This window comes from Gossypium hirsutum, chromosome D05 (assembly GCF_007990345.1).
Source record: "Gossypium hirsutum isolate 1008001.06 chromosome D05, Gossypium_hirsutum_v2.1, whole genome shotgun sequence".
Classification (NCBI taxonomy): Eukaryota; Viridiplantae; Streptophyta; class Magnoliopsida; order Malvales; family Malvaceae; genus Gossypium; species Gossypium hirsutum.
The window spans coordinates 65,840,713-65,852,954 of record NC_053441.1 but is presented as its reverse complement, the minus strand read 5'-3'; the positions used below and the strand labels follow the sequence as shown (position 1 = coordinate 65,852,954).

General features: G+C 30.3%; 3 protein-coding genes across 4 annotated transcripts; all 3 read right to left on the bottom strand.

The window, feature by feature from the left end:
* Positions 1 to 263: 263 nt before the first annotated feature.
* On the bottom strand, positions 264 to 1,521 carry LOC107921744 (DNA-directed RNA polymerase I subunit RPA1). The gene is made up of 2 exons (XM_041092568.1): positions 907 to 1,521; positions 264 to 876 (listed from the first exon to the last, which is right to left on the bottom strand). Exons 1-2 carry the CDS (start codon positions 1,424 to 1,426, stop codon positions 740 to 742), a joined length of 657 nt encoding a protein of 218 aa, XP_040948502.1. The 5' UTR covers positions 1,427 to 1,521; the 3' UTR covers positions 264 to 739.
* A 2,079-nt stretch (positions 1,522 to 3,600) lies between these two features.
* Positions 3,601 to 4,086, bottom strand: LOC107921743 (uncharacterized). The gene has a single exon (XM_016851561.1). It carries the CDS (start codon positions 4,084 to 4,086, stop codon positions 3,601 to 3,603), a length of 486 nt encoding a protein of 161 aa, XP_016707050.1.
* Positions 4,087 to 8,536: 4,450 nt separating this feature from the next.
* On the bottom strand, positions 8,537 to 9,636 carry LOC107922627 (NAD-dependent protein deacetylase HST1). 2 transcript variants are annotated; one of them, XM_041092567.1, is made up of 2 exons: positions 9,070 to 9,636; positions 8,537 to 9,033 (listed from the first exon to the last, which is right to left on the bottom strand). In XM_041092567.1, the coding sequence occupies exons 1-2, from the start codon at positions 9,560 to 9,562 to the stop codon at positions 8,897 to 8,899; spliced, it is 630 nt and encodes a 209-aa protein (XP_040948501.1). In that variant the 5' UTR covers positions 9,563 to 9,636; the 3' UTR covers positions 8,537 to 8,896. The 2 variants fall into 2 exon arrangements, with proteins under 2 accessions (XP_040948501.1, XP_016708227.1); XM_016852738.1 differs by having other exon boundaries at positions 8,537 to 9,636.
* Between the last annotated feature and the right edge of the window lie 2,606 nt (positions 9,637 to 12,242).

The following is a 12,242-nucleotide window of genomic DNA, read 5'->3' as shown; positions in this document are numbered from 1 at the left end:
GGCCCCCCTAAAATGTAAAAATACTATTTAGGTTCTTAATTTTTTTAAGATTTTAAATTAGTAAAGGTAAAATTATACTTTAACCCCCCTAAAATTATAAAAAATCGATTTAATCATTTAAAAATTATAAAGATAAATACTATAAAAAACAAAAATTTCATCCACCCCTAAAAAATTGTTCTGACTTCACCCCTGCTTATAATCATGTTTGGATATATATTAAATACGAAATATTTCAAAATAAAATAAGAGTCCAACATGAGTTAAAAGCAAAAATTAAAGGGGCTAATATTGTATTATCAAACACATGATTTACATGAGGTGAAACTACGACATTAATCCTTTAAAACAACAAGGATTATTATTGCAAATGAGCTATAACTAGACCTGCTAACCTCGACCTCAGTACGAAAATTTAATGTGATTAATTCTAATTCAAATTTGATTCAACACAGTTTTTATCATAAAAATCAACAGTTTGAATCCGTTTAATATTAAACTCAAGAAAGAACTAAATAAAAATGATTTGAACCCGAATACTAAACTTAAATAAGAAAACCCGACTCGACCCAGAATTATCCCATCCCATCAACAGGTCTGGTTAATGCTTCATACAACTAAGACTACTACCATTTATGTACAAAATTATAGTGAAAAGGAGAAGAACAGAAAAACATATATATTATACAAACATGGAAACTATATGAACAATATGGAGATTTTGATTCTTTGATGATGATTAAACCATGACTAATTGTTGTTGAGCTTCGATCCTTAATCCTTCCTTCATTTTTCTGATAAATTCATCAAATCTTTTGTTCATCTCTTCAGTACTTAACACATTGTTTCCTTCCATTAATTCTTCTTCTTCTTCTTCTGGTTCATAGTTTTCACTTTCTTCAATATCTTCTTCTTCTTCTTCTGGTTCATAGGTTTCACTTTCTTCATTGTCTTCGACAAAAGGTTCATCACTTGAGGACCCTTTTGCCTCTTCGTCAACAAAACCAGCGTTTTCTTCCTTCTCCAAGTCCAACAATGGTGTTGAGGTGTCCAAGCGGGTCGACTCAGTTTGAGGGATGTATGTATAGCTTTTGAAAGACTGATGATTATAGTAATCATCACTAAGATTACTCTGCTGTGATGAAGAACTAATGAGTCCAGAAAATTTTGCAAGGAAAACAAGGAGGCCATTGCAAAGAAGGAATATGAAGTTTTTATCTATGTTATGGCTAATAAACTTGAAAGCAAGTGTGTTATGGAAAGTGAAGCTAAAGGAATGGAACAAGGAAAGGCAATATGAGTGAGAAAAAAACAAGGAAAAAATAGAAACTGAAAGAAGCAACTGAGTCAGATTTCTATGGAACTGAGTTTCTATGAACTGACTCATCAGTGATTGCTTCTGCTTCTGGTTTCCTGTTTGATCCATTTTTTCCCCTTCAAACTCTCCTTTTTGGTGTTGGAGACTTGAAATTGGAAGATGCAATGGGATGTCTATGTTTGGTAATTTGTAAGGCTAAGAAACTAAAGGGGTATGCCCTTTTTATAGATGAATCAAATTGATTTGAGTTTTTATTTGATTTTTAAAAATTTTTATTTAACATTGTAACTACCAAGTTTGGGTTTAAATTTCCAAATACAACTTCTTTTATAATAATTAAATTAGGATTTTTTTTAAAAAAAAAATTCTCTTTATATCTAATGTCTAAGTCCTTAACTATTACCATCTTTCAACTAGGACTTCTTTGTAAATATATATTAAAAAAACTTTTCTTAATAAATATTGGGATAGGATAACATAATTTGAACTTGTATCAAACGGGTGTTTGATAAAAATTTTAATCGCCGCTTCATATAAGTAAAATGAAGAACTAACTAATAAGTAGTATATTCGATTTTTTTTTTAAGATTTAGTCATTATACTTAAAAAGTCATCCAATCATTAACATTGTTAGTATTTTTTAGAAAAATACCAATTTGACATGTTGATTAGACTGCCTTTATATAATATCGAGTTGACAAATTTTGACGAAAAGTACTAATGGTTTTAGTGACTGGACTAGAACTTTTAAAACATATGGACTAAATCTCAAAGTTCATAGAAGTATAGAGATTAACGACAAAATTTAACCATTTGTTAAAATAAATGGAATACCAAATTAATGTCATTAAAACAAGGCAATTATAGATGGAACTAAAAAGACCTGATATCATATAGGAACCATAAGATAGGGTCCTTGGCTAGGAGTGTCCTTTCTCTATCATCCGCCCATATCAGTACGTTAGTTCTAATTGGTTATCATCAACTCATTTAATTTGGGTTACAAATGAATATTTCTCTCTTTTAAGCCACTATTATTTTGCTTTAGAATTGAGCTAATCCGAGTCTAAATACTGTTAAGTTCGACTTGAAATTTGAAGCTCGATACTTGGTTTGAACTTAATCGAATATTTATTTTTAAGTTTGATCTTGGGTCGAGATATAATTGAGCTACTCGAGTTTGAGCTCAATTAAGCTCAATAATTAAACTCAGGGTTAATAATATATATATATATGAGATAAGGTAAGGTAGGAAGCTTGAGTGTACTTATGGAACTCTTTGAGCTTAACGTGTTAGTTATTTGAACCCATAGGTAAAAACTTTTCCAAAGAGCTTGAGATCGTATATAGGGAGGATCGCATTAGAGTATGAGGTCGGAAGGCTGTAAAGTAATTAATTTTATGTATTAGTTATGATGGTGTAATGACATGTACATAAAGTTTTAGGCTAGTCTAACTGTTTATAATTACATTTATTTGAGTTACCATGTGTCATTTGAAATTATGTGAATATTTTATTTGACATTTGAACATGAGTATAACTTGAAATTAAGTTAGAATGAGCTTTAAAATGGTTTTGAAATTATTTGAGATTTACTGGTATCATATGATGATGTTTGGGGATGATTCAAAGTGTTTTTGAACCAATTTTGAGGTCCCCAACATTAAGTCTTGAGATTAAACCCTTCTAGTAACAAGACTGGCTAGTCAATAGTAAAAATTTGTAGTAGGAAGTCCAACTCTCAAGACCTATATATAGGCGCAGTATTAGGATTTGTTGCCTGAGTCTCGAGACTTAAGCCACTACACCTTGTATTTTTAGTCATTCCAGGTCCTTGGAACCCCATTTTATTCTGTGGGTAAATTCAAACACCTTGGGAATAGTTCAAAATAATTTCAAACATGTGTTCAAAGCTTAGTAAAAGTCTGAAATTGTATTAAATAATCTTGTTAACTGATATTGCTCATCTTTGCCAGCTTCTTCATCAGTGTGATCTCCATTAACGATACCAAAAACATCGTCATCCTCAGCTTTTTCACTGTGTCCATCAGCGTCGTGTATGGGTGAGCCAATATACATTGTCCACCCACTGGCTCTTCTGGACCTTGTTGGTTAGATTGTGTTTACTCCGTGTAACTTTATCAAGGTTCCAAGGCCCCAAACATCGTCAACCCTGATTTACTACTGTGCCATTCTTCGATGCCTTCATTACCCAACCTAAAAAATTCATTGCCCAAAACCCGAAATGATTTGACAAATTATAAACAATGACTAACTGTTGTCAAGCTTCCGTGCTTAATTCTTCTTTCACCTTTCTGATAAATTCATCAAACCTTTTGTTCATCTCTTCAACAAAAGGTTCATCAACTGATGCCCGTTTTAACTCTTCTTCACCAAGACCAGCATTTTCTTCCTTCTCTAACAATGGTGTTTTGGGATCCAAACTAGTTGACTCAGTTTGAGTAACATATTCATAGCTCTTGAAAGACTGATGATCATTATTATGCTTTGATGAAGAACTGATGAGTCCAGAAAATTTTGCAAGGAAAACAAGGAGGCCATTGCAAAGAAGGAATATGAAGTTTTTTTCTATGTTATGGCTAAGAAACTTGAAAGCAAGTGTGTCATGGAAAGTGGAGTTTAAGGAATGGAACAAAGAATGAGAAAAAAACAAGGAAAAAATAGAAACTGAAAGAAGCAACCGAGTCAGTTTTCTATGGAACTGACTCAGTGATTGCTTCTGCTTCTGCTTTTCTGTTTGATCCATTTTATTTCTTCAACCTTTCCTTTTTGTTGTTGGAATCTTGAAATTGGAAGAATGCAACGAGATTTGTAGGTTTGGTAATTTTTAAGGCTAACAACACAAGGGTCTTTGATTGAAATATATATATATATATATAGATAGATAGATAGATGGATAGAAATGGAAGTTTAACTATAAGGCTCAACTAAGAAAGTTAAAAGTTGGGTTGTTTAACATTTATCTCTTATCATTACATCTTGAACCATTGAAGGGGGTGAATGAAGAAGTGAAATCCCTTTGCATTACTCCTAACCTTTCTGGTTATAGCATTTGCTGCCATATTTGTTGTTCATGGCACATATTGAACCTTAACTTGTCAGTCCCTCCCTATCCAATTGCAAATTTCCAAACCCAGTCTTGGTAGTACAACCCTATCGGTCCCATGAATCAAATCAACCGCCGCTTTGCTGTCACTTCTGTCGACGTATCCTTTCCTCCCGAGACGTTTTGAGCCCATCAACATGTAATTAGCAAGTTAGATTGAAATATTCATTGATGTTGTTTTGAAGAAAGATATTGTTTAACATGTAATTAGCAAGTTGTGGTTTAATCTCAATATAAAATATTTTTTAATTACAATAGTAGTGGTTCAATTATGATTTTTTTTGTTACGCAACTACGAAAGTAGCTTTTAGAAAAGCTTTCATATTCTTCTCTCCTCAGTACCACCCCAAAGGTCTCCTCCGAAAGTGATGCAAAATGAGAATATCTTCAACTTCGGATCGAATTGGTAGCCATGGCTGACAATGGAGAACACAGGGTTGAGTTTCTTCATATTTACTTGTTATACAGTTTTATTTTTACTTCGCATTTTACAGATTGAGTTGGGGTTTGTACTTGCTCCTTTCAATAATGTTGTCTCCAAGGTTTGAAATCATTGAACCCAATCACTTGATGGTTTACTTGGTTATACCTTAATATCTTCTTGAACTTGGCAATTAAGTTCACTTTGATGCTTGTACTTTTTTTTTGTTTACTTTGGCACTTGAATTTGATAACTAAATCCATTTTGATCCTTGAACTTGAATTCTATCAATATTTGATCAAGTAACTAGTGTTCTTGGAACATGACCGGATCGGTGGATCGAAAATGACTGGATCGAGAACCGATTGATATATTGGTCCAAACAAAAGGGTTGAACTAATTGAATCGAAAATAACTCAAAACTGACAAAATTGAAAATTGATAATGGACCATGTTTAATAAAAATTATTTTTTATGAATTTTTAATTATTTATTTAATCATTGTTTGTCTAGCAGTTGAATTGATCAAATTGATCGAATCGAGCACCAATGGTTTGATCGGTTTAACCAACTAGTTCGATTATTAGATTGTTGTATGTTACACTCTATGATTGTACCACGTCATCACCTAAAAATTTATATAATTTTTTTTAGTTTTCAAGTGATGATGTGGCACAAAATTAAAGTGTTGCGCTATAATTTTTTAAATTTAGGGACCAAAATGAATTTAGTTGTCAAATTCAAGTGTTAAAATAGAGAAAGAAATACAAATACTAAATAAACCTCATTATCGGACCAAAAATGATATTACCCCTTTTCTGTTTCATGGAAGTTTTAGTATGTAAGCCATTGCTTTTCGGGGGTCCCCAATTGATTATATTATAGAGTAAATATGTCAATTTAGTGAAGTTGGTTTTAGACGAGGGTTTAGGTACTTTTTAGTTTTGTTGTAATTCAATTTAGGTTTTTTTAATTTTGGATTATGTCGATTTTATGATTTAAATTTTTTTTAGTTTGGATCATTTTAGGTTTGAATCATTTTGATTATTTATTTGGATTTAAGTCATTTAAGATTTTAATTCTATTGGATTTAAATCAACTTTAAATTCGAAGCAGTTTAGATTCGAGTTGTTAACGTTTTATTATTAAATTAGGTTGAATCGAATTTGGGTTTTAATTAATAAAGTTTATTTATGTACTTCTTTCTCTAAACGAGGTTTACAATTGGTATTGTGATACATTTTGCAAAAGTAAATTTTCTCGAATTCCATTTTAATTAAGGATTCTTTACTAAAAAAAAATTACCATACATGTCCAAGATTAGATTTTCTAAGAATATATATATATATTAAGATTAGCTAATTACACACATAATTATTCTCTAAAAAAATGGACAAGTTATTCCCTATACATTAGATCAAAAAGTAAATTGGTCATTTCTATTAAAATTTTTATCTATTTTTATTGTTAAAAATTGACGTGATTGACAGAATAACCAAACAGTTAAACTTAACGTGCCACATGTATCTCATTCTAATGTATATGGACTAATTTTTAATAGTAGAAATGGATGAAATTTTTAATAGAAAAACTAGTTTGCTCTTTGATCTAAGTTACATAGACTAATTTACCCATTTTTTTAATAAATAGAGCAAAATATAATTTGACCCTTAAAATATTCTTAAAATATTTTAAACTGCCATTATACTTTTACCTTCCAATTTTTTTTTTAAAATTTTTCTTGAAGTAATATTAGTGTTGATTTTCTTCTCATAACATAGATGAAACTTCATGTTGACATTTATGTGTAAATGCAATTCAAAATATCTTGGAAGCTGTCAAAAGGGGATTAGTTGTTAGATTAATTTTCCTTTATTGCTGTGGTGATGTGTAGTAAAATAAATCACTAATTTTGGCCTCTACCAAACTATAATTTGTCTATTTGCAAAAAGACACCCCAAAGTGTTGAAAAAGCATCATAGTCAATCTTATCAACAAATCAATCAAAACTAGTCCTAATTGTCATTATGTTCAAATATTAGTATTTGCACCACATTCAATTTCATCTCATCTTTTAAAACTTTTGGATTTAATCACACTTTTTTTTTATGTTTAAATATACTATTAGTCTTTAGGCTTAGAAAAAAATTTAAAATCTAATTTCTATTTTAAAAAATTAAAAAATTAAGTCCTTTATAATGATAAATTTAACCTTCAACATTTATATCTTTTGTCAATTTAGCTGTTATTTTTTTTTTTTAGCTAAATTTGATTATTAATCTTTTGAAAACAGTCAAATCACTTTTTTAAGTTAAATGCTAACTAAAACATTATATTTTTAGTGATGTTGGCGCGACAACCTGCGTGATAGTCCATGTATGCTCCATGCTAACATGACACTATTTGTCTATATACCACGTCAATAAATATTTTAAAAATTATAAAATATTAAACTATTTTATTTTCTCTATCATTCACCTGTATCAATAAATTAGTTCTAATTGGTTGATTAGATCCTAAATAAGTCCATGAAATTGAAATGCCACCATGAATTTTCTTTTTCTCTTTAAATTTGAAAGTTACTGGCAACTAAATTACTTTGAAAAAAAATGGTGGTTGAAGTCTTAGTTCGATTAGTATAAGTATTATTGTCAATGCAAGAGGACGTGGGTTAGAGCTAGCTGAAGCGCATTTTCTTCTTATTTATGGGTTAAGGAGGGGCTATGGGCTATTGGTAGCATTGTGTTAAAAAAATAGATATGATCAAAACTTATAATGAGATTGTTCAAAAAAATTACCTATAATGATAGAGTTACTCGGATTTAGATTTGAGTTTTAAATACGTATAATGATTTATTTGATCTATCAACTTTATAATAAATCATGTTAAATTTTTATTAATTTTTTTATCCTTTTTGGCTTTTGGGTTTGTATTGTTTGTCAAATTACGCTAAAATAGATGAAAAAAATTAATGTATGTTAACTTTGCTGATGTGGTATCCATATGGCAATCACATGGATGCTACGTTAGTCATTAATTAATTTTAAAAAAATATTTTTTTTATAAATTTATACTTTTAAATAATTTTATTGAATTTTTAAATTAAAAAATAATTAATTGTTGATGTGGCATCGTACCATTCCATGTGCATGTCATGTCAACAAAGTTAACAAATGTTAATTTTTCTATTTATTTTGAAGTGATTTGGTGAATAATGCAAGTTTAATAGCTAAAATAAATAAGAAATTAAATGGAGTGTTATTATTATTATTATTATTATTTGTAAATTGAAGGGTCGAATAAATTATTTTATCTTTTAAGTATAAGTATGTGTGCATTTTCTTTTGAAAAAATATATTATTATAATCAGTGGCGAATCTAGGGAATGGCAAGGGGCCAACCCCCCTAAAATGTAAAACTACTATTTAGGCCCTTAATTATTTTTAAAATTTAAATTAGTAAAGGTAAAATTATACTTTAGCTCCCCTAAAATTATAAAAAATCGATTTAATCCTTTAAAAATGATAAAGATATAGACTCTAAAAAATAAAACTTTCATCCGCCCCTAAAAAGTTGTTCTGATATAATCATCCACCCCTACTTATAATCATGTTCAGATATATATTAAATACGAAATATTTCAAAATAAAATAAGAGTCCAACATGAGTTAAAAGCAAAAACTAAAGGAGCTAATATTGTATTATCAAACACATGGTTTACATAAGGTGAAACTACGACATTAATCCTTTAAAACAACAAGGATTTTTATTGCAAATGAGCTATAACTATAACTAGACCTGCTAATTTCGACCTTAGTACGAAAAATTAATGTGATTAATTCTAATTCAAATTTGATTCCCCAATCATCCCATCCCATCAACAGGTCTGGTTAATGCTTCAGACTACTAAAACTACTACCATTTATGTACAAAATTATAGTGAAAAGGAGAAGAACAGAAAAATATATATATTATACAAACATGGAAACTATATGAACAATATGGAGATTTTGATTCTTTGGTGATGATTAAACCTGCATGACTAATTGTTGTTGAGCTTCGATCCTTAATCCTTCCTTCATTTTTCTGATAAATTCATCAAATCTTTTGTTCATCTCTTCAGTACTTAACACATTGTTTCCTTCCATTAATTCTTCTTCTTCTTCTTCTTCTGGTTCATAGTTTTCACTTTCTTCAATATCTTCTTCTTCTTCTTCTTCTGGTTCATAGGCTTCACTTTCTTCGTTGTCTTCAACAAAAGGTTCATCAATTGAGGACCCTTTTGCCTCTTCTTCAACAAAACCAGCATTTTCTTCCTTCTCCAAGTCCAACAATGGTGTTTGAGGGATGTATGTATAGCTTTTGAAAGACTGATGATTATAGTGATCATCACTAAGATTACTATGCTGTGATGAAGAACTAATGAGTCCAGAAAATTTTGCAAGGAAAACAAGGATGCCATTGCAAAGAAGGAATATGAAGTTTTTATCTATGTTATGGCTAATAAACTTGAAAGCAAGTGTGTTATGGAAAGTGAAGCTAAAGGAATGAAACAAGGAAAGGCAATATGAGTGAGAAAAAAACAAGGAAAAAATAGAAACTGAAAGAAGCAACTGAGTCAGATTTATATGGAACTGAGTTTCTATGAACTGACTCAGTGATTGCTTCTGCTTCTGGTTTCCTGTTTGATCCATTTTTTTTCCCTTCAAACTCTCCTTTTTGGTGTTGGAGACTTGAAATTGGAAGATGCAATGGGATGTCTATGTTTGGTAATTTGTAAGGCTAAGAAACTAAGGGGGTATGCCCTTTTTATAGAGGAATCAAATTGATTTGAGTTTTTATTTGATTTTTTAAAAATTTTATTTAACATTGTAACTACCAAGTTTGGGTTTAAATTTCCAAATACAACTTCTTTTATAATAATTAAATTAGGACTTTTTATAAAAAAAAAATTTCTCTTTATATCTAATGTCTAAGTCCTTAACTATTACCATCTTTCAACTAGGACTTCTTTATAAATATATATTAAAAAACTTTTCTTAATAAATATTGGAATAGGATAACATAACTTGAACTTGTATCAAACGGGTGTTTGATAAAAATTTTAATCACCGCTTCATATAAGTGAAATGAAGAATTAACTCATAAATATTGGAATAGGATAACATAACTTGAACTTGTATCAAACGGGTGTTTGATAAAAATACATAGAGGCCTTGGCTAGGAGTGTCCTTTCTCTATCATCCGCCCGTATCAATACGTTAGTTCTAATTGGTTATCATCAACTCATTTAATTTGGGTTACAAATGAATATTTCTCTCTTTTAAGCCACTGTTATTTTGCTTTAGAATTGAGCTAATCCGAGTCTAAATACTGTTAAGTTCGACTTGAAATTTGAAGCTCGATACTTGGTTTGAACTTGATCGAAATTTATTTTTAAGTTTGATCTTGGGTCGAGATATAATTGAGCTACTCGAGTTTGAGCTCAATTAAGCTCAATAATTAAACTCGGGGTTAATAATATATATATATATATATATGAGATAAGGTAGGAAGCTTGAGTGTACTTATGGAACTCTTTGAGCTTAACGTGTTAGTTATTTGAACCCATAGGTAAAAACTTTTTCAAAGAGCTTGAGATCGTATATAGGGAGGATCGTATTAGTGTATGAGGTCGGAAGGTTGTAAAGTAATTAATTTTATGTATTAGTTATGATGGTGTAATGACATATACAGAAAGGTTTAGGCTAGTATAACTGTTTATAATTACATTTATTTGAGTTACCATCTATCATTTGAAATTATGTGAATACTTTATTTGACATTTGAACATGAGTATAACTCGAAATTAAGTTAGAATGAGCTTTAAAATGGTTTTGAAATCATTTTAGATTTATTGGTATCATATGATGATGTTTGGGATGACTCGAAGTGTTTTTGAACTAATTTTGAGATCCCAACATTAAGTCTTGAGATTAAACTTTTTTAGTAACGAGACTAGCAAGTCAATAGTAAAAAATTGTAGTAGGAAGTCCAAGTCTCAAGACCTATAGGCCCAGTATTGAGATTTGTTGCCTAAGGGTGAGTTTGGATGGACGATTGGGTGCGGTGCGTTTAGCTTACTTTTTATCTCACGCTACAGTATCGCTACAGTATCTAATCTCACCGCCACCGTTGTTTTTACACTAACCACAGCTAAACGCGCCGCACATCCAAACCCACCCTAAGTCTCGAGACTTAAGCCATTACACCTTCAAAACTTGTATTTTTTGTCATTCTAGGTTCTCCGAACCCCATTTTATGTTGTGGGTAAATTCAAACACCTTGGGAATGGTTCAAAATAATTTCAAACATGTGTTCAAAGCTTGGTAAAAGCCTGAAATTGTATTAAATAATCTTGTTAAGTGATATTGCTATTCCATGTCGGTGGTCGAACCATATAAGGGGTGTTACAATGTCTTCCGTCATTGTACTTTCAATTTAAAAATCTCAATTTAGATATTAACATCGTTTGTATTTTTCAAAAAAATGTCAATTTGGCATACTAATTAGGCTACCCTCGTACAATACCAAGTTGATAAATTTTGACGAAAACTAGTAACGGTTTTAGTGATTGGACAAGGATTTTTAAATTGAAAAAGTAAGATACTTAAAATATATTTACATTTAAAGTATATGGACTAAATCTCAAATTTTATAAAAGTATAAAGACTAGCAACAAAATTTTAACATTTTGTTAATATAAATGGAATACCAAATTAATGTCATTAAAGCAAAACAATTATAGATGGAACTAAAAAGACTTGATATCATATAGGAACCATAAGATATCATATAAGTTACTCGAATTTGAGCTCGTTTATCAATTTTGTACTTAATTAAGCTTAGGGTTAATAATATATATGAATGGTAATAGCATAATTTAATAATATAAAAAATTTAAAAGTTCGATAAAGTTCATGAGTCGTTTGAGTCAAATATTACTAAATTTGAATTTGACACGATTGATAACTCGAGCTGAGCTCTATAATTACCAAATTGAATTTGAATTTTTTTGAGTCAAACATGAATAGCTTGTAAGCATATCAATGTCTCATTTACTTAGTGGTGGATAAAGTTTTTTTTTTTAATCATGGGATCAAATTTTGACCCTTTCATCCTGAAGAAGCATCAGACGCCATTGAATCATCTTTGCTAGCTTCTTCATCAGTGTGATCTCCATTAACGATACCAAAAACATTGTCATCCTCAGCTTTTTCACTGTGTCCATCAGCTTCGTGTATGGGTGAACCAATATACATTGTCCACCCACTGGCTCTTCTGGACCTTGTTGGTTAGATTGTGTTTACTCTGTGTAACTTTATCAAGGTTCCA

Bases quoted from the DNA above. Each gene is read 5' to 3' on its own strand.
- LOC107921744 (XM_041092568.1), bottom strand. From the start codon at position 1,426: ATGGATCAAACAGGAAACCAGAAGCAGAAGCAATCACTGATGAGTCAG. The intron at 877-906 runs ATATTGAAGAAA...ACTATGAACCAG, and splicing joins ACCAGAAGAAGAAGAAGAAG to AAGAAGAAGAAGAAGAATTA.
- LOC107921743 (XM_016851561.1), bottom strand. From the start codon at position 4,086: ATGGATCAAACAGAAAAGCAGAAGCAGAAGCAATCACTGAGTCAGTTC.
- LOC107922627 (XM_016852738.1), bottom strand. From the start codon at position 9,562: ATGGATCAAACAGGAAACCAGAAGCAGAAGCAATCACTGAGTCAGTTC.